The sequence below is a fragment of the Mizuhopecten yessoensis genome, unplaced genomic scaffold (assembly GCF_002113885.1).
Source record: "Mizuhopecten yessoensis strain PY_sf001 unplaced genomic scaffold, ASM211388v2 scaffold10007, whole genome shotgun sequence".
Taxonomy (NCBI): domain Eukaryota; kingdom Metazoa; phylum Mollusca; class Bivalvia; order Pectinida; family Pectinidae; genus Mizuhopecten; species Mizuhopecten yessoensis.
The window spans coordinates 78529-100675 of NW_018408332.1; the positions used below are offsets into that span (position 1 = coordinate 78529).

Sequence of the window (22147 nt, forward strand, 5' to 3'; positions counted from 1 at the left end):
AAAGACTAGTATCTCTATATCCTTACAGCTCTTGTTGATACAGTCGTACCCTCAAAGACTATTATCTCTATATCCTTACAACTCTTGTTGATAAAGTAGTACCCTCAAAGACTATTATCTCTATATACTTACAACTCTTGTTTACAGTGAAGGGGACGCTGTAACCATTTCCCGATTAGCACTGTCTTAATTACCTCCCTTGCCGTCATACCAGGGTAGGGCGTTGCACCTGCAAATAAATTCCATCATATTGTTTACATAACACTTAACATTTTATTTTAAAATATTTTTCGAATATTTCATAATTTAACTAAACTGCTGAAATAACGGTCAAAAGAATAACTTGTGATTTTTATTTCATGTTCTACCAAAAGCCCTGACACTGGACTCTGAGCCATATACAGACAGAATTAGTTCTAGATTTTACTTAACCATGCATGTTATTGGTCTTAAAAATGACATACCTAAGGTAACGATCTCCCAGAAGAGAACTCCGAACGACCAGACGTCGCTCTTCCGAGTGAAACACTGGTCTGACAGAGACTCGGGCGCCATCCATCGGATAGGAGAAGGGCCCTACAATTTATGATAAATCGTTGGTAATAAAATACAATGTCATATTTGAAGCATGACGGATTCATAAAATGTTATTAAGCTGTTGATACATACTGGTAATGCATTCATCATAATATTGAGTGAATCTAGAATCGAGTCGGACTTAAAACGATATATCAAGAAACGATTTACACTCTATCCGTATGAAAATAATAGATCAATATTTACTGTACGACTCTTAACTGACTACAACAGTGTATCATCCTAAGCAAGTTCTCAATCAAGTCTAAACAAAAACTCACAGTATATGTATTTGGAATTATTTATGCTAAAGGTTATAAATATGGATACTTTTGTTACACATTATGGCGATATGTATATGCTATATTCTGGTAAATGATTGTTGTACGAACAGTAAAGTACCAACAATAGAATACAGTATTGTAACAATAAAGTACCAACATTAGTATATATTATTGGAACAGAAACATACCTTAGATGTACGCTCATACATATCCGAGCCCTCCACATCCCTCGCCAGACCAAAATCACAGATCTTGCATACTCTGTTTGGGCCCACTAAAATATTCCTCGCCGCTAGGTCTCGATGGATGATCTGATAAAGTGAATGGTACAGCATGAGATGGGGGCATTGTTAATATACCCACAACCGGGCAAAACATATATACTTAAAAACAGGCGATTAACTATTACTAATAAGCTTGAAACGACATAAAGTATTGTTGTTCGTAAATGAACCAATAGCGTACGTCAGTAAAAGAATATTGATCATATGTTGGCTTCGAACTCCAGAAAAAAAGAAAACAAACCCGAAAACAACCGACAGTTAAATCACTTGAACTATGATTATATTAAAGATAAGCATGGACACCATACAGAACATATACATTTTATGAATGTGGCGGAGAATATTCTAAACACTGAAGAAAGAAAAAAGGAATGCTGTAAGAAACGAGCAAACCAGTAGTATGTCCTTTAGTTCTTTACTTATGTAATCATGTATGACAATACAGCTACTTGCTTTCACACAATTGAATATAACCCTCGGTTGTTTAGGTTTCAAAGATTAAGTATTTGGTCCTTTTTTGACTTAAACTTCCACATACCCCAATCGAGGAAAGATACACCATTCCCTTAGCAATATGGAGGGCGTGTGTCTCAAGCTCCTTGACAGTTGGTGTAGTGACCTCTTCACTCGTGGTGGCCAGGTGACTTGGGCGGCACTTCCGGAGCTGGGTCTGGAGGTTGCCACCGGGGACATACTCCATAAGTATATACAAGGGATCTGTATGGTAACAACGCCATCGTGAATTAGTGTGTAAAGAAGGTGTTAGTACAAGTATCCAATATATTTCTTGTTTAAAGCTATAACGATACAGATATGCCTGACAAAACATTCTAAGTAAGAAATGCTTTAAGACGTTAGGTCTTTTTGTTTTAACATATTTTTTTCCAGCATTTGTATTTGTCCCAAGTCATTTCAGTATATACACGTACAATAAATATATATATATATACGATCAGTTGTACACTCGCTTAAACACATTCACTCTCTAATTCATGTACCATCACTCTTCAGTTCATGATAATGTATCTCTCAATGGTTTCGTTTAATATTTTGCAAAATTATCATCATCATCATCATCATGGAACATATTTTACAATACAGGCGAACTTCGTTAACTCTTTTAACTCGAAGACCCCGTTTATCTCGAAGTTTTGTTTATCATATATGTATTAAACTTTATACAAGCAAATGGATTGGAGATCATGCTGGGCCTATTATGATCATAACGTTTCCAGTTAACCAATGAGTTTATCAATTGGCTGATTAAATTTCACATTATATCATCATAACGGCCACAGAATGGACCATGGCAGTCGACAAGGTAATGATAAACACGAAGAAGCTGACAATGTTTGACGTAATGATAAAACTTCAATTCTATACACGATTTTAACAAATTCGTCTGCCTACCTTGTTTAGTACAACATCCGAGGTAGCTGACAATGTTTGGATGTTTGTCAATACTCCTCATGATCTCCAGCTCTTGGTATAGGTCCTCCTTTTCTAAGTCAGATGCGCTGTCTGGTTTGGGGGAAAATACATGTTCAGATGCAATAAATACATATACATACTTCATTCAAAACGCAACTCAGATTCCAGAACATGTCGTAGTCATGTGCTGCGGATGTTATATTATAACATTTAGAGTTAATCAATCAGTCTACTTCCAATTTTACGCTTCAACCTTACAATCTGTACATCTATTAACAGCCATCTAATGTTAATGAATACCCATTTTCGCTTCAACAGACATCTCAGTGAGATTTTGGGTTTTTTCTGACAGAAACTTAGGTCTTATAAAAGTTTGTAATTAACTATCCGTGACATATCCAGGTTTTATCTTTTTTACAGCATACAGCATTTTTTTTTTTTTAAATATTGCTCATTATTCAAGCAGTTTAAGAAAAGAAACAAACGACTTTTTTTGTGAATCCACCTGTTAACGTATTTGAATCATCATTGGCTACACTGATAAATCAAAGAGAAAATATAAGGTTTAACAACTAAAATGGTTTCCACTTTTATATGCGTCATTTCTACATGTTCCAATTAACACATACCTCTACATGTTTTTACAGCAACCATTTCCCATTTTCCAATACCAGAGACATTCAAAGCACGCGCCATCATGACCTTGCCGAAACGACCTTGACCTAGATCGATACCGAGTTGAAGTCGCTGACGTGGGAACTCGTCAGCAGGAGTTATTTTCGTATCCTTCGTATTGGTTGAGTGGTACTTTGTCTGAATATTATATATGTACATTAGCAAATGATCTGAATGACGAATGACCGAACAAAATATACACGAACACGTCATTTGTATTCACCAAAGAAATATAATGAAAAAGATGAAAATGTAAAAAAGATATAAAACCGAATTAACATAAAGTATCGACAAAATATGTATAACCAAAACAGATTGATAATGGAGACAATATTTCTGATATCAAAGTGATGTCACACTTCGTGAGTGTAGTATTGGTTTCAGATCGATTATGACGCCTCCCCCCATTAACATTAGCTTCATAGATTATTGTTATCAAATAAGAGGGTAAGATTAAATAGGGTGAGTGAAATAGACCCGGTAAATTAATTGCCTTTCGATATTCCATCTCGACAGGTTGACTCAGGCCTTGGGATTTATACGCGTGGATGATAAGTCAAGTTTCACCACGATATTCCTTTGCATGCTTTACATGTAATCCACATTGTACACATTAATATCACATTGTGCCCATTAATATCACATTGTGCACATTAATATCACATGGTGCACATTAATATCACATTGTACACATTAATATCACATTGTACACATTAATATCACATTGACGACTTCATCTGAAAGCTATTACAGTGAAACAAACACAAGTTTAAATGAAAGGCGATTAAAACGTTTGTTGGAATAATTTATACATTAAAAATCATTTTCGAACTTTCACATAGATAGGATTATGTTAAAGACTAGTTTATATGTTAAAAAGAGTTGCTAAGAAATACCTATTCTTTTACCTACCATGCTCATGTCGGTGCTTGATCCACTGTACCCAGTGTTGACAGAATACACGGCTTTCATTGGCATTTCCTCCTATAGTCATAGCAACCACAGTTATTATTAAAATTCGTCAACTAGGTCACTGTATTTAACTATTTAAAGTGGACTACGTATGCAACAACTGTCGATTTCGAACATAAATGTTACAACATGATTTATATAGCCAATCCAATATCTGCCCGCATATGTATTACAAATAATTTAATATGAAATAATTTATCGAATTTCATTATAAACTTTTAATAAGTCTTTTTTTTCTTTTTATGTGATTCATAATTCCTGATGTCAAGATTGTAATACTGGTAGAATAATCTACGCCAAAACAGATATGTTTTTACAGGAAAATGTTAAATATTACACTTAGCCGACTGATAAATACAATTTAAAATAAATTTAACATCAAATTCAGCGTTTTTAAAACCAAATCCCACACAACTTTCCATGGAAACTTAGTGTTACTAGTTCTCACCTCCTCTTTCCTCCGTCGACACCACACGACACACAGAATAAGCAGTATGATGATTAACAACGCGCCGGACGTGGCTCCAATGATCGAGTAAATCTCCTCCGCTTCTATCGCTTCGTCGTCACCTTCACCGGATTCATCGTTCATGTTAGTACCTGGAGTAGTAGAACACGTGATCATTTTGATTCCACGCAATGACACCTATGATACATTTGGATAGAATACAATGTGGTATACAGTAGGATATTCCATTACACAAACCCAATTATTTATACCCGGTTATATATTTCACAGTATTAGAGTGTGAGCAAGGGAGTCCATTCCCAGATGTACAAACACCCGAAAAATGGCACAAACTGTGTTATGGCTAGATATCCCCCACCTTATGAATAACAAATTAGATGAAAATCCGGGTGATTTTGCTGTTATCGTCAGCGTCACGGACGAATGACAGGTATCTTACATTTTAATACATTAATGTTATTTTAAATATATTTCTTTGGGATATTGTCAAACATCACTTTTTTCTAAATTGGCTTTATTTTGACTATTTGGTATGTTTTGTTTGCAGTAAGCTGATGAGATATGGTAAATGCATCTTTTTAATTAAACTAATTAAATGATTTCACAATCATCGAAGCATACAGTGTTTAATTTGTAATTTTGCGTTTAAAAACAGTAGCAACCTCCCAAAAATATATCTCTTCCGCATTTGTTTCAATCGTTCAATCGAAACATATTACACAAATTAAAAGGCGGTCAAGTAAACATTTTAGTAACGAGTGATAAGCAATATACATGAGTAATTATTTTAAGACACGGTTTAATGGTCAGACACAAGCAGGCAATCTAACCTACTTACTTCAGACTTCATGACTGGCAATGGCGGATACTTACATATACTTACTTCCACTATGAACCACAGAAAAGGGCATCATGTTTTATAACAATGAATGCCAGTAAGTTTACTTAATCAGTCGTTTCTGACTAAGATCGATATTGATGTGACGAACTGTCAGCATATACATCAATATGCTAGACAAAATTCTAAATATGTTCATCATTTTGAAATGGGGGTCCGTATTGTATTCATGAAACCGAACTCATGCTCAAGGATGAATCCTGTTTAAATTATGGAACATGGACAAAGAGTCAAGCATAAACATTGAGACCGGTATTCGGCGTCATGTCCCACCAAAATTATTCAATATCATTGCCAAATTGTGACTTTATTATCATTGAACAATAAATTGGGTATTGAGTATGAGCATTGGTAACAGTTTCATGAATACAGGCCTAAGCCTCGGACTAGCATGTACAGAACTAAGGACTTCGTTCAGATATTGATAACCTGCCTACTAACGGTGTTTATGTAGGTTTGCATATTAACCAAAGAAAATATCTCACAAGTACTACTTGACATGTTTGTATCATTGTTTTGGTCACAAATTTGTAACAAATCATGTGAAATGTATGTATTAAATTTATGGGTCTTATCATGTAAATGTATGTTATTGGCTAATCTAAATATCAAGGAATGATGCTTGGAATTCTGTTTCAGGGATTATGCCTCCTTTGTTTTTAACGTAAGTTTAGTCTACTTGGCACAGTGTGCCATGAACGTTGAGATGAGAATAAATTACTCTACTTACAGGTTTTATCATTGTCGTCTAGGACCCAGCCTGGGTGACAGGAACAGACGAACGAGCCGTTATAGTTCGTACACTCCTGTTCACAAGCTACCTTCTCTGTCAGCTGACACTCGTTCACGTCTGTTGAGAAAAAAACATGTTTGTGTTGAGAAAATCATGGCATGTGGTGAAATAAACAAGGTATGTGTTGAAACATGTTGAAACACGTGCAATTGTTGTAAAGGAGTATCTCTTTTAACATGTTACCTTTTCAGATAAACAAATAATGTATTAAGATGAACAGGTTATATGTTTAGTTAAGCATATTATGCTATAAGATAAACATATAATACGTTGTGATGAACATGGCATGCTCTGAGATAAAAGTCTTATGTGTTTAGATAAACGTGTTATATAGTATAGATAAACATATAGTATGTTGGGATAAACATGGTATGCTGAGATAAAAGTCTTATGTGTTCAGGTAAATACGTCAAGTGTTGAGCTGACATATTAAGTGTTGAGATAACCATGTCTTGTGTTGAGCTGACATATTAAGTGTTGAGATAACCATGTCTTGTGTTGAAATTAACATGTTTTGTGTTTAGATAAACATGAAATGTGTGGCAATAAATATGTTTTGCTGAGATTAACATGTTATGAGTTGCGATAAATATTACATGTTGAGATAAGCACGTTTTGTATTGAAATAAACAAGTTATGTTTTGAGATAAACATTTTTTTGTTACAACATATGTTTTTTTGAGCTAAATATCCTTTAATAGGATCCAATGTAGTGAAAATAAAACGCCAAGCTGATGCCCTAACGTAATCAATGGGGTCTTACCTTCACACGTTTGACCGTCAGCATTTAGTTTGTATCCATTACCACATGTACACGTGTGTGTCCCTAACCCATTGATACAGTCGTGATCACACCCGTGATCAAAGCTACACTCGTCAACATCTGAAAGGTAACAATAGTAACAGATAGAATAGGTATAAACTTCATACGTGTATCCTTAACCGATATCGTATAACATATTCTAGTTTGTAATCAGCTTGTGGGAACTGTGTAGGTTTACAACAAACATGGTAAATGCAAATCAAATTCTTGATCAAAACGAGGTTATTAAAATATAAATATGTTGTGCATTTGTTTTTTCATTTTTTTGGGGGGTTTTGTCAATGAATAAAACGGATATCTGCATGCAAGCATCAAATATAATTAATGTTATGGTTATAACGTTTTTATGACCATGATGACTTCATATATCAACACACTTTAAATTCTTCTGAATTCTTACCGTGTGTCAAATATAAAAATCATAAAACATTTAAAACGTTATATAGCATTAAGTGAACGTGTATCATCTGTACTAACATTGTACGGTAGGATTTAAACAGACCTGAATGTCCTTAATTGACCTGGTATTACCGGTACCACTACTGGTCTTATATTGACATAGATCCAGTATGACAGGTATTGACCTTGTATTACCACTACTGGTCTTATATTGACATAGATCCAGTATGACAGGTATTGACCTTGTATTACCACTACTGGTCTTATATTGACATAGATCCAGTATGACAGGTATTGACCTTGTATTACCACTACTGGTCTTATATTGACATAGATCCAGTATGACAGGTATTGACCTTGTATTACCACTACTGGTCTTATATTGACATAGATCCAGTATGACAGGTATTGACCTTGTATTACCACTACTGGTCTTATATTGACATAGATCCAGTATGACAGGTATTGACCTTGTATTACCACTACTGGTCTTATATTGACATAGATCCAGTATGACAGGTATTGACCTTGTATTACCACTACTGGTCTTATATTGACATAGATCCAGTATGACAGGTATTGACCTTGTATTACCACTACTGGTCTTATATTGACATAGATCCAGTATGACAGGTATTGACCTTGTATTACCACTACTGGTCTTATATTGACATAGATCCAGTATGACAGGTATTGACCTTGTATTACCACTACTGGTCTTATATTGACATAGATCCAGTATGACAGGTATTGACCTTGTATTACCACTACTGGTCTTATATTGACATAGATCCAGTATGACAGGTATTGACCTTGTATTACCACTACTGGTCTTATATTGACATAGATCCAGTATGACAGGTATTGACCTTGTATTACCACTACTGGTGTTATATTGACATAGATCCAGTATGACAGGTATTGACCTTGTATTACCACTACTGGTCTTATATTGACAGAGATCCAGTATGACAGGTATTGACCTAGTATTACCACTACTGGCCTTATATTGACATAGATCCAGTATGACAGGTATTGACCGTGTAAATACTTATTGACTTTGTATGACTTACATTGACCCCATGTGACCTACATGAAGTCTATACGAACTATGGACGATTATTGACTGTAATAGCCCTCTCCGATCTCCAATGTCCCGGTACGACCTGCCGTAACCATGTATTACTTTTCTGCCACAGTACGCCAAAGTAGAAACGTAACTTCATACTCAGATCGAGGTATACAAAACCGTCTGTGATACTGGGGTTTACTGTAACCCTGTAAGACCTATGTGACCTCTACTGACCCTTTTCGTACCAGAATACACGCCCTTAAATGACCTTGGCTGTTAGTAGGACGCTAAACCCTGTACAACCAAAACCAATCAAACCTGTTAAAATCATCAAAGAGCTGTACTGACATGTGCTGACCTTGTATACTCTGTAATAACAATAAATGACCTTTACTAACATTGTTGACCTTTTATTACCATCAATGACCTGTACTGACCTTGTATGACCTGTACCGCCATTCCATATCCTTTGCTGTTGTAGGCTTTACACGTGTACGTGCCGAAGTCATTCATTGTGAGCGAGTGAATCGTCAGAGTGGCGTTTTTCTCTACAGAATTAACACTGGTCAGGCTATGACTTATCCTGTAAAAAATCCCAAATTGAATTAAATTCAAAAGGACATATTTAGCATGCCCCTATATTGCCACCGTCCCTCTATGTCACCGTAGTTAAATAGTCATGCTTGTTTCATCCTAGATTTTGCTTACACAACATCCAATGTCTCATTGTAAATGGAAACTGGGGTTTAAATTTATTTCTATTGTGATAAATTGTATGTAGACAACGCTTGACTCACATCACTACACATACCTTGATGATGCAGAAAGCAACTTGTCCTCGAAATACCACAGCACAAGCGTAGGGGCGGGAGTAGCAAAGATCGAGCATTTTAGCACAAGCTCCTGTTCGAGAAGTCCATATGTCGATAACTTGGGCGCCACAACAACGGGCGTTCCTACAACACACAAAAAACATTGATGGTAATAATGAAATATCCCATAACAAGAGACAATCACACACAGGTGGTGTTGAGAAAGAGGGACTAAATGCATAGATACAATTGCCATCCTATACATTTACATGGATGATGCCACGATTTTGTTCCGATGTTATGTTAGCAGAGATCACAGAGATCACGGAGGTCACAGAGGGAAAACCCGACGCTGCAGCGATCCTTTATGGGACTACTCTTACGAGTACATGCAGTGTTATATACTAGGAATATTCTTACTTGAACCAGCAATGGTCTTTGGACAAAACCTTCATATGACTTTAGCTTAACTGTTGTTGAGCATATCGACTTACTACTTTCTCTTTGCCTACATGTTACAGTTTGTCTACTTTCTCTTTGACTACATGTTGCAGTTTGTCTACTTTCTCTTTGCCTACATGTTACAGTTTGCCTACTTTCTCTTTGACTACATATTACAGTTTGTCTACTTTCTCTTTCACTACATATTACAGTTTGTCAACTTTATCTTTGCCTACATGTTATAGTTTGTCTACTTTATCTTTGCCTAAATGTTAAGGTTTGTCTACTTTATCTTTGCCTACATGTTATAGTATGTCTACTTTATCTTTGCCTACATGTTACAGTTTGTCTACTTTCTCTTTGACTACATATTACAGTTTGTCTTCTTTCTCTTTCACTACATATTACAGTTTGTCTCCTTTATCTTTGCCTACATGTTATAGTTTGTCTACTTTATCTTTGCCTACATGTTAAGGTTTGTCTACTTTATCTTTGCCATCATGTTACAGTTTGTCTACTTTCTCTTTGCCTACATGTTATAGTTTGTCTACTTTATCTTTGTCTACATATTACAGTTTGACTACTTTATCTTTGCCTACATGTTACAGTTTGTCTACTTTATCTTTGACTACATGTTACAGTTTGTCTACTTTCTCTTTGCCTACATGTTATAGTTTGTCTACTTTCTCTTTGCCTAGATGTTACAGTTTGTCTACTTTATCTTTGCCTACCTGTTACAGTTTGTCTACGTTCTCTTTGGCTACATATCACAGTTTGTCTACGTTCTCTTTCCCTACATGTTACAGTTTGTCTACTTTCTCTTTGCCTACATGTTACAGTTTGTCTACTTTTTCTTTGCCTAGGTGTTACAGTTTGTCTACGTTCTCTTTGGCTACATATTACAGTTTGTCTACGTTCTCTTTCCCTACATGTTACAGTTTGTCTAATTGCACTTTGCCTAGATGTTACAGTTTGTCTACTTTATCTTTGCCTACCTCTTTCAGTTTGTCTACTTTCTCTTTTCCTAGGTGTTACAGTTTGTCTACTTTCACTTTGCCTACCTGTTACAGTTATGTTGATGCTGTCCTTACTGACGCCGTTGTGATGCGGAACTTCACATGTGTAACTTCCGGTGTTGTTGTACATGACCGGATTGTACATGAGATTGTAATAAAACCCGGTCGAGTTCTCCATGACGTAGGTGGAGATTGTGACGCCATCATATCGTCTCTCTTCGGAATCTTGAATGCGTAATACATGATTTCCTACGAAACTTAGGATAATCCAGTTCATCTACAAAAAGGATTCGTGAACTTAACGCTGTCGTAAATAAAATTAAAAAAAAGGAAATTCCTCTACAGAGTTTTTCAAACTGGGTGAAACCCGAGGTTTGCGGAAGGTGGAATTTCCCTATCCTACATCCCTCGGCATGAGAGTTTCTTTTTCTTTTACATTTCAATCACCGGAATTAGGTAGGGACCCATAGACAGGCGTTGACGTTTCCTCATTACTCGGCGTACCTTACCGGGTAACATTAGAAACTTCATTCGAGTTGCATTCATAGTCATAATCAAATTTAGAATGTAAATATATGTACTGAACAGTACTTTTCAATATTCATACCGGTATGAATGTAAATCGGTATGATTTAAAAGTGCGTTCATGCCGACATGAACATTGAAAAAAATGTCGTTCAATTCCCAGATGAATGCCAGCAAGTTTTTGCGCTTTATGTTTTTGCCAATAAATGTCAATCGAAACAGATCAAAGTTTACCTTGACCGGCATTTTAACTCCCCAGTACGTATAGCAACCCTGTTATTAAACAAACAAAAAATAATTGCTTCTGTTTGCTGTTCAATAACCTATTACGGTAAGGTGACACATATTACCTTCATGGGCTGATGAGGAAATCCTGTGACGAGACACGTGACTCGGAGTGTCCCCTGTACAACAACGTTGGAGAAATACGGACTCGGCTCAATGATCTTAGCCGTTTTACCACCGCTCATATCGCTTGATGGGAAGTTCTCCATTGAAATATTTGTCAACGCTGGAAAAAAAAACAAAAAAAAACCACTTTTCTCTACAGATATGGCTACAGTTGTACGAGTTGTAAACTTAAAAGTTTATATTTAGAAAATGTCTGCAAATAAAACCATAAGAATTCTTTCTAAAGGTTATATTTGTTCACGTTGATTAACGGCGGCGTCGTCCAAGACTTCCGTCTTCATATGGTCTTAGATTTTAGGAAACGTTAAACCCTAACTAAACAAACGTTTAAGTCATTAATTACTCTCTTGTTTTATTAAAGAACTTACTTTGCAGTGACACATTTTTGCTAGAGGACCCCTTGTCGTTGGTGAAGACACACGTGTAGATGGTCTCATCATTACTTGTCACATTTAAGATCAGCAGCCTGCTCACAATCACAGCAATGCCGCGATTAGAAATGAAAAATCTGAAACAAACAAAAATAGCATTACGTTGATGATTGTTCGACTAGTTGGTCCTCATTCTCGTTTGGTTAGCATTATACAAAGAAGATGAAAATCCTGATGTTTGATGTAAACCAGGGTAAAGAGACGAAGAGTTGCGACTGACCTGTCGTCTGTGCCGTTCGTGATTATCTCGTTGTTCCTTTTCCAGACAATTTTCTGGATCGGTGGTACGGCTATAGCCCCACACGAAAGACTCGTATCGTTGCCGATAAGAGCCGATAACTTGTGAGGAGACATTTCCAGGAATGGAATATCTGTAAGAGAAAACAGGAAGGCAAAATGATGATGGTTTCTTTCTCGTTTAGAATTAACAATACGTTCATTCTCCGTTTCGTTACAAAATAATGAAGATTATGATATTGTTAATTATCGCTTTCCTTCGGCAACAAACCGGACGAAACAACAGGTTAACGACTAGACACACATTAACATGCGGAAGTTAAGTGCGTTCCGTTTTCGTTAGAGTAAATCAACATGACGAAAAATAGCGATCCAAACAACAAGAATAATACATTGTTTTTGTTTTTTATTTGTTTTTAATTAATTCATTATCATATTTATCGTTATTAGCGATATCTCAAATAGATCCTACCTTCTATCACAACTTTGACCGCGCCTTCTAGCATACGGCCGCCGTGGAATGTTGAGCACATGTACATGCCAGTGTCTTCCTGTGTGACGGACGTCACAGTCAATAGAAACTTGTCTCCGTCACTGGATAAAGAACTGGACACAAGATACTTGTTCGGATCGTACGGCGTTTTCTCCGCCGCACTGGTGATGGTCTTTAGTCCAACTCGTGTCTTAACGGACCAACCAACCTGAAAAAAAGAGTGTAACAGCAAAGGTATATTAGGTGGAGATACTGCCTTACTGGCAAGCTCGCTTTTCCAGTGATGCGGTATAACGGGGGGACCCGCTCACTAGGTCAGCAACGTCGAGCGTGGTCAGTAGTTGGATGGTAACCGCCCGCACGTTACAAGAGTTCTGATTTTATACTTGTAGTGACTGACCACTGGATTAAATTTCAAAATAGACTTGGTCGAATTTTCATCTGTTGCATCTCGTTAATTTCGTATTTAAAAACTAAATATCTAGATAACACACCAGCCAATAAGGTGGCCAGGAAATTTCGATTAGCCTTTATAGGGAGCACATGGCAAAAGCATTTAAACAACATTATTTCAGTTTCAGTTCAATTTTCCAATTGGTATTTGGAAATGCCCCCAATACGCCATATTGCAACAATGTTTAGTCTTGTTAACACTTCCCTATTCGTTTCATTGCATCAGTGGATCCCGAGGCACCCGTCTTCATTGCCCTTAACTGTTGAGCGGACGTTAAACCAAAAACCAAAACGCAAATAAAAAACGAACAGATAGAAGAAAACCAAATCTTAACGAAGTTCTTCAACACTCACGTCCATCTGCTAGACTGTAGGTTATATTGTCGTTTTGTATAGTGACTTTATATATCACAGTGCGTACCTTGTAATCGCTGCCTAGGTTCCTGCCCGTACACGTGATCGTGACGTTGGTTCCATTATCTACCCTGTATTCCATTGTATCCGGATCTGTTACCTTCAGAAAAGGTATGTTCTCTCCATCGTCGCCGGTCGCGCCACCTGCCCGCCGTCGCCCGCATACTAGCACTATGGCAATTCCAAGGACGACAACTGTAAAATAGAAACTCGATTGTAAAAGCCTTCCGTTTATCAACCTCAGAGAATTTTGATAAGCCAAGAAAAATCTAAGCTTGTTTGATTGGCTGTTGTCGACCTCAAGTGTGTATTTGATTAGGTTTCATTACCTCAGACTACTAGAATGGATATGGTTGGCAGTAATGTACCTCAGAGCGCCACACATAAGGACATCTTTGATTGGTTCAAATCTATCTTTGACGTTCACATATAAGCACCAATTCGATTGGCTTCGGTCTACCCCCAGGAAGTCCCATATGAAGACAGGTCTGATTTGCTCTGAATTAAACATACATGTATAGTCAGGATATCAAAGTACTACGTAACAAGCTTTTATGTTTACTTGTGCTTTGTTTACTTACGTAACCTAATATGTTTTCGATGTTTGTCATACCAGATTTATGTGAAAGCATATGCCATATGTAAATGCGGATAACGGTTATCCATGAACTATCGTCCAGTGTGACCACCAACCGATCGACCGGATCATCGGAAGTAGTATAGCTAGGTCGCACTACAGTAACATCCAAAACAGAAGATAAGGGAGATAACTTTACACACAACAAAACTACAACGGAAATCTGTTGTGTTTGTCTGAAATGGGACAAGGATCCTTAAAACGTTAAGCGTTGTACAAGATTCCTTAAAACCTCGTTATGGATTCTACTCAGTTTCGTTCTCAAACAAATACTCCCCGCGTGGTAAAATCAGTATCAACACATCTTAATGGCTGTGCATGTACCCTTAAAATAACTTAATTCAACCCGCTGTAGACGTATCTCTGTCGTTACCTTGGCGCCGACATGATTGCTGTTACCTACTGATTCGAGGCGGATAATCAGAACGAGGCTGCAGAACCAGTCGTCGACAGATATAGATTGTGTTATGTAGTGAACAACTTAACGGGTTTTAACAGGTCATTGTGTAAGTGTGGTATTCTAAATGCCGAAATTAAAACATGGTGCATTGGTATGGAAAATAGTGCAAACCTGCATTGAAACGACCATGTTGGTTATTATGTACATGTAGTTAAACGTTTTATTATGTTCACAGTAAGGCGTGACCGTCCCTGTAACAACTGTCGTGTAGTATACTCCGAGTGTTACAGGTTCAGTAGGCACTATAGGTATTGGGTACACGAACGGTTCCACACTAATAAAGCCGTCAATAGCCTGCTAGCAAGGGTCGTCGCTATTTACCTAGGAGTATGGTGTAGAATGCTGTTCAAAGAAAAAGAGGTCTGTACACCGGGGAAATACACCTAGCAAGACTCGCGATATCACATTTCTATTAAGGCTTCCGGTCCCTCGAAACATTGAGTTTCTTTGTTATCGGTAATAGTGTTTCTATATGAGGTCCCAACACAGTCACCATATCTATCCTGCAGATGATACGGTGTGTGTGTTGACCTCGAGTCCAGACATACTAGCTACGCTCTTGTCTTCACCGTCACACTATTTTATGGCAATGACTGCAACCTAGGAGTATGGTGTTTAATGCTGTTCAATGAAAAAGAGGTCTGTTCACCGGGGAAATACACCTAGCAAGACTCGCGATATCACACTTCTATGAAGGCTTCCGGTCCTTCGAAACATTGAGTAGTAGGGTTTTCTTTGTTATCGGTAACTGCGACGACCCTTTCACCGTCACACTATTTTATGGAAACGACTGCAACATGAGTTTTTCCGCTATGATGAATATCTGTAATAAATATATGCCAAAATATGGTAAGTGGACTGGTCTATTCTGTGGTAGGTAGAAAAGGAGAATTTTAACTGGATTTTATATCAGACTTGCCGTTAAATAGAAAAGTTTCCTGTCAGAGCTGGAGCTGGCAGATTCTTTTAGTTTACGCAAGAGTCATGTTTAGAATAACTAGCAATTCAAGTCTAGTCACCGGTACAAGTGTAGATGCCAGAGCATGTTTTATTAAAACGATAAAACTGTTGCCAGTAAATTAATCTGGTATTTCCCTCAAATAAGCACCGTATTTACTATTTACACTTGTTTTATAATTTCTTCTCTTGTAATTATAGTTCTCATCATTTGGCATTTGTATATTTACAGCAGATCGTAATGATGAATGGAATACAAGGACCATTTTAAAGTGTCGTAAAACTTCATAATCTAGACAAGGTATAACGTCCGACACCCTACCTAGTCATGTTATTCTGACAGCGGGCTGACCAGAGGTGCCTAGAAAGTCGCTACAGAAAGGAACGTTAAACGTCCAATTAACAGCTAATGCCATTTAAGGACGGGCCTCCGTGTGTGTAGTGTATGCATGATTGCCTGTGCGCGGTGGAGACAGGGTATGTTGGTTGTAAGCCTCCTTGTGATAGCGCGGATCTGATGCCGACTTTATAGTGCTATATCAATGAGAGAAACGAAAAAGGGTTACACAGGGGGCAAGAAGACCAATGCTAGCTCAGAACACCACATCAGCCAAAAACCGCTACTGCCCATGTCGCCTCAAAAGATCATTCAGTACACAGTCACTTTTCCATAACGTTATTTTAACATTGAAAACAGATGCTGTCATTTGATCTTATGTCAATATAAATGTTACATCAGAGGTGAACCCCTGGCACTTTTGTCTACATCAAGTTCAAGTTCTCTATTGCATTGAGTCTAGCAACACATCGGTTTCAAACGTGAGGTATTTACAATGTTTACATACAATATAATACCAGACCAGCACCATACAAACAGTTACAAATGAAGTTAATAAGTTACTTCTTACGTGTGAAGTTTTACGTTGGATTTTTCTATTTACTACCCGTAAACGAAGGGAAGTCATTAGAATTGTAAATAAGTGTTTCACTGATATTCTTTGTAAGTAGTTATAAACCAAAAGTTCCAACGTCAATGAAAGTAGAAAAGAACTTCAGAATAAAATCACTAGAACACAATCGTGTGTATACTGATATTTAACTTTACTTCTTTTACAATAATTATGAAACAAGTTATTACAACTTATATTAATCACTTTTGTTGGCCTGGATGTTAGAGCGACGGATTCTTAATGTGGGAAGAAACCGTAGTACTCGCAGAAAATCCACGTGGTCGGGCAGTTGAACACGAAAGTTGAAAACTGATATAGTTACGGCCCTCTTGATTCCCTTTTGTATGGGAAAAGTGGTATAATGACCGAAATAGGATTCATCTGTTCGGTGTGAATAACAAATGCTAAGTTTGTTTTGAACACAAACAGGAATTGAAAACTTATTTTGCGAGCTTTCGAAAACGTTTGTTTCCTTTGTCAAGCAAAGAATGCTAATTACCGGTTTATCGACTCTAAGCCGCTGACAACAACTCACTAAGCCTCAGAAAGCCGAATCAAGTAAAGTGAGCTGTCAAAGTTCATGGGACATTTCGCCTAATTGCACTCCAATACTGCAGGCAGTCATTGGGCTGGGTAACATGTTTACAAGGATTATTATTATTTCTTTATTTCCTCCAAATTGAAGAGTTACAAAAATATACAGTGTAGTCAAAATACAAATCAAATATTATTAATTGATTCTTACATGCACATAAATACATCAGTTAACTACAGAGATGAAGAGAGAAGTTAATGAAACTTGAATTAGTTTAGTAAATACAGAAAGAACAGCAAATCATACAAAATAATTAGAATGCCTGGGAATCCTGAGGTTTCCAAGGGTTGGGGAAAGCCCTACCAACAAGGTCTTCTCAGGCTTACCCACACATAAACACACACAAAATAAGAGAGAAAAAATAATAATTAGCTAGATACAACAGCAACATTTTGCCAATAAAAATAGCATTATGCAGTACAATGGTTACATAATCAGTTGAGCTTAATATGTGGGGAAGGCTACCCCTAGTAATGCATGAATTAAATCATAATCAGACAAAGAGGATAAGAACACGCCAAGTTCTATATCAAAAGCCGTACTTATAAGACACCATAGATCGTCTCTAAGACTTTCAGTTTTTGTACAATGGATTACTGTATGTGTTATACAGTCATTATGTAAAATACCACAAAAATGGCATAATTCAATAATATTTGTTGATCTTAAATTAGCACATAATCGACACCAGCAATTTACTGTCAAACATTTTATGACCGGGTGCGCCGATTTTAGACAAAAACGTAATATTCGTATCACGTAACCCGAGTAAAACATTATTTGGGGCGATTTCTGTGTAATTAGCACAGGATTATTTACATTCAAATGATCGTACAACAAGATGTGATATCATGTTTTACAACCACTTCGTTTGCCATTCATTTTTGTTATGTACTTAAAGCACTTCAACATTTCCGTTTAGGTTTGGAGTATTTGTTTGTTTTAGTTCTAGGTGTTTGGCACTATATGACCTGAGTTGTCGATGGGCTGTAAAACAATACAAAAACAAAAACAAAATCCGTCGTCTCAATACTATCCTCAGATGAGAAATGACATCACATTGGGAACGCAATGGTCAAACCCAGCCCCACCTTTAGAGATATACAGCTTATAACGATATACTTAATCCTTATAATGGTACCATACCCATCTATAAATATATATACCATCACTGTGGGAGTGTTATCTGGGCCTGTTACACAATACCGCGTGCAGTTCACACCGATTTTACAATGTACCCTCTTATGATTGTGACTCACAAAGTACTCGGATATACCAAACAATCGTTATTTTCGTATTTTTCAGTCACGAGATTTTGTTTTGGACTAAATCGAGTAATTGTCTTAATATACCTGTATAGACATGATGTTTTTGATTGCTTAAGCTGTGGTGCTCAGTAACAAACACAACCACTCTTCATCAGATAAAGATATTTCCGTTTGTTTTTGAATTCACCTCCTTACTTCATCTTAGGTCATAATGTAGGAAGACGCGGTCATCAATAAGAAAAGAACTATACATAGAAACATGAAATAAATAAACATTCAGAAGTAAAGATTTAACAGATATGTTTTCAGAATTTGGACAACGGCGATTTATTTTACTAATGCAGTGGAACTAGACTGTGTCGATCGTCGGCGACCAGGTAGCTCCAGTGGTAGAGCATCCGTCTAAATTTCGAAGGCTCGCGGATTCGAACCCAGAACTGGTCGTGCATTTTTTTGTTCCTGCTAAACTTATATAATTAATCATACGGATTTATAACTTTTAAATGGTCGTAACAGCCTGGTATATTCCAGGTCTGTATTTACTCAGGCCCTACAGTCCGTCAGTGTTAGCCAGGTAGGCAGACAAACATACAGCTTTAAACATTACTACGCATTAAGCTTTTGTTTCTTATTATCACCGAGTCTAGAAAACTTTTTGTGATGCAACAAATTAAATCGATACGAAAAACGTGTGCTTTGTTATAATTGCGACTTGCAGGATATTAAATAAGTTTCTATTTCATAGCTATAAATCGAGTGACTTTCATCATCATGATACAGTCTATCACGTCATTCATGTTGCCATGGTATTAACGTCTTAAATGAACGATTTTGACGTCATAATAAAACCAGTTTTGAAGTCATAACTGAAATACAAATGTACCACATTACACTAGAGACATGTAGAGGCATAGGACATGGTAATATTTCCTGGACGGAAGTTCTGTGGTCCATTAAATACGACATTCTATATAAAGCAGTCAATTACACGTGGTATACCACACCTGGTTGTCATAGACACAAATTAAAAATTGTCTTGGGATTAACATGAAACCAATTCGCCTGCCACTTCGATTGGTTTCTGCTAATCTGGCGAATAATCAGTGATATCTCCCATCAAAACGTCCTACACAAAGTAGCGTGCGCATGCTATTGGAGATCACAAATGTTTAAGCATTAGAAAACTCGAAATACGACAAAATGACATTTTCATAAACTTTCCTTAATTTTTTAAAACGTTGTTATACAACGGAGTTCGACGTCAAAAACCATGTCATACTAAAGGAAGTTTCAACTTGTTTTATAGTCATTTACGATGAGACTAAAATGTTTTTAATTGTTATTATACGAAGGTGTTCGACGTCAAGAAACATGTGATACTAAAGGCAGTGTTTTCTATTAGTTTAATGAAGATGGAAGGCATTGGTAGTGTGATAAAGGAAGAATATAGCAATGTATGGGGGTATGTACACAATCCCTGCCCTTTCTGGAGAAAACACTGAAGATAGTTTGAACTTGTTTTAGCAGTTTTAGTAGTCAATAGTAGTCGTAGACTAATGGTATGACGTCAACAACGGTGAGTTGTAGTAATTTACGAGGACACATTCGACAGGTACATCAGTTACACTCAAACGTTCATAATTAGAAAATATTCGTTAATTCAAGGGAAATAACTCCAGCAAGCACCACGAGTATCCGTGTAGCTTACATATAATTACATAACATACATCAGTCAGAACACGTTTAGTTTAACATACTTGTTGCTAGATAAGAGATCTACGGCGGATTAAAGTTGCACGTAAATAAATGAAATCAACACTATAAGACAGGAAGTTACAAAATTTCTAAATACTTCTCAACAATATTGCTTTCAACATTTGCATTAAAGAAGGAAGCTTATCATGTCTGGAATAATTTGGTGCATGCGTTTACTAAAATATCTACAATATCTCGCACCGTACCTACACCGTATACACAAGGAATCGTTCTTTGCTGATGTTGCAAACCTTTGATATTATTTTTAACTTTATTAAGACTTTTTATCACACTGAACAGTTTTGATCTTTGCAGATAGTAAAACTTTGTGATTTTCAATCTGTTGAGATGACCCCTATCTCGATAAACAAGCAAGCCTTTTGAGACGTTCCCAAATGACTTTTAAAAAAATGTTGTCTCCCATGTTTCCCTGACCTGAAATAAGAATACCAAAACGTCTCATTGACTGTTTGAGAGACTGTCTAACAATCCGTGCTCGTTATATATTCTTTCAATTTGAAATAAAATTTCAGATTGTTGTTTCACGATTATATATAAATGGCAATATTCCCTTTGCGATGACCTTGACCCTTTCACAAAACGCTGAATTTAAAAAGAGAATTAGACCTATTATTAAGCGATTTGAGATGTCCATGTTGATAGCGTATCCCTGAGACGAATGACAGCCTACCTTTTTACCTTTTGAGATGACCACTACTGACCATGAACACAATCGGCTGTCCGGCACATTAATTGTACTACAATATTTTGGCCCGCGGGCTCCATAACGCATATCAGTTACACAAGTATACACACATACGTTTACTACATGTATGATGTATAAGCTTCAGCATCGTCATCTTGACAAACTCAAAAAAGGAAAAAAAGATTGAATTTCTATCTACTCGAAAATTTACCGCCTCAAACATTTTGGTTATGATTCTCAACACATGTTGGGGTTTTAATTGTACGTATTTACATGAAAAATAAACATAAAGTCGTCTTAAATCACGGACAAAAACCGTTCATAAATACTTACGTCTACTGACAAACTAACCAGGATCTCACTTGATAAAAGCTTTAAATTTTAAACACCAGACTGATAATTTAGCTCACGGCTATATAGCACACCTACACATAGCGATACAGTGACATATTCCACTCCTATAGTTATTATAGTCAATCTACAACAGCTTAACATAGCGGTATAGTGACAGATACCACTCCTATAGTTATTATAGTCAGTCTACAACAGCTTAACATAGTGGTACAGTGACAGATACCACTCCTATAGTTATTATAGTCAGTCTACAACAGCTTAACATAGCGGTACAGTGACAGATACAACTCCTATAGTTATTATAGTCAGTCTCCTATAGTTATTATAGTTTACAACACCTTAACAAACATTTACTCTCATCTCCACACAGACATTTGTAACAAACCTTACTCTCATCTCCACACAGACATTTGTAACAAACCTTGCTCTCATCTCCACACAGACATTTGTAACAAACATTTACTCTCATCTCCACACAGACATTTGTACTAAACATTTACTCTCATCTCCACACAGACATTTGTAACAAACATTTACTCTCATCTCCACACAGACA

The 22147-nt window shown here is 36.7% G+C and overlaps 1 protein-coding gene across 2 annotated transcripts in view; it reads right to left on the bottom strand.

Annotated features, from left to right (window-relative positions):
- Positions 1-22147, bottom strand: part of LOC110459294 (fibroblast growth factor receptor 3-like) — a 43232-nt gene that overhangs the window by 1908 nt on the left and 19177 nt on the right. For both annotated transcript variants that reach the window (XM_021511476.1, XM_021511477.1), the window contains exons 2-19: positions 13917-14104; positions 13022-13250; positions 12533-12683; positions 12250-12389; positions 11821-11981; positions 10991-11222; positions 9488-9632; positions 9114-9259; positions 7146-7265; positions 6320-6439; positions 4671-4822; positions 4163-4234; positions 3205-3388; positions 2555-2665; positions 1683-1861; positions 1049-1171; positions 465-576; positions 133-229 (exon numbers count right to left, since the gene is read on the bottom strand). In XM_021511476.1, the coding sequence (XP_021367151.1) occupies positions 133-229; positions 465-576; positions 1049-1171; positions 1683-1861; positions 2555-2665; positions 3205-3388; positions 4163-4234; positions 4671-4822; positions 6320-6439; positions 7146-7265; positions 9114-9259; positions 9488-9632; positions 10991-11222; positions 11821-11981; positions 12250-12389; positions 12533-12683; positions 13022-13250; positions 13917-14104 (2662 nt within the window). The remainder of the gene's footprint in view (positions 1-132; positions 230-464; positions 577-1048; positions 1172-1682; positions 1862-2554; positions 2666-3204; positions 3389-4162; positions 4235-4670; positions 4823-6319; positions 6440-7145; positions 7266-9113; positions 9260-9487; positions 9633-10990; positions 11223-11820; positions 11982-12249; positions 12390-12532; positions 12684-13021; positions 13251-13916; positions 14105-22147) is intronic.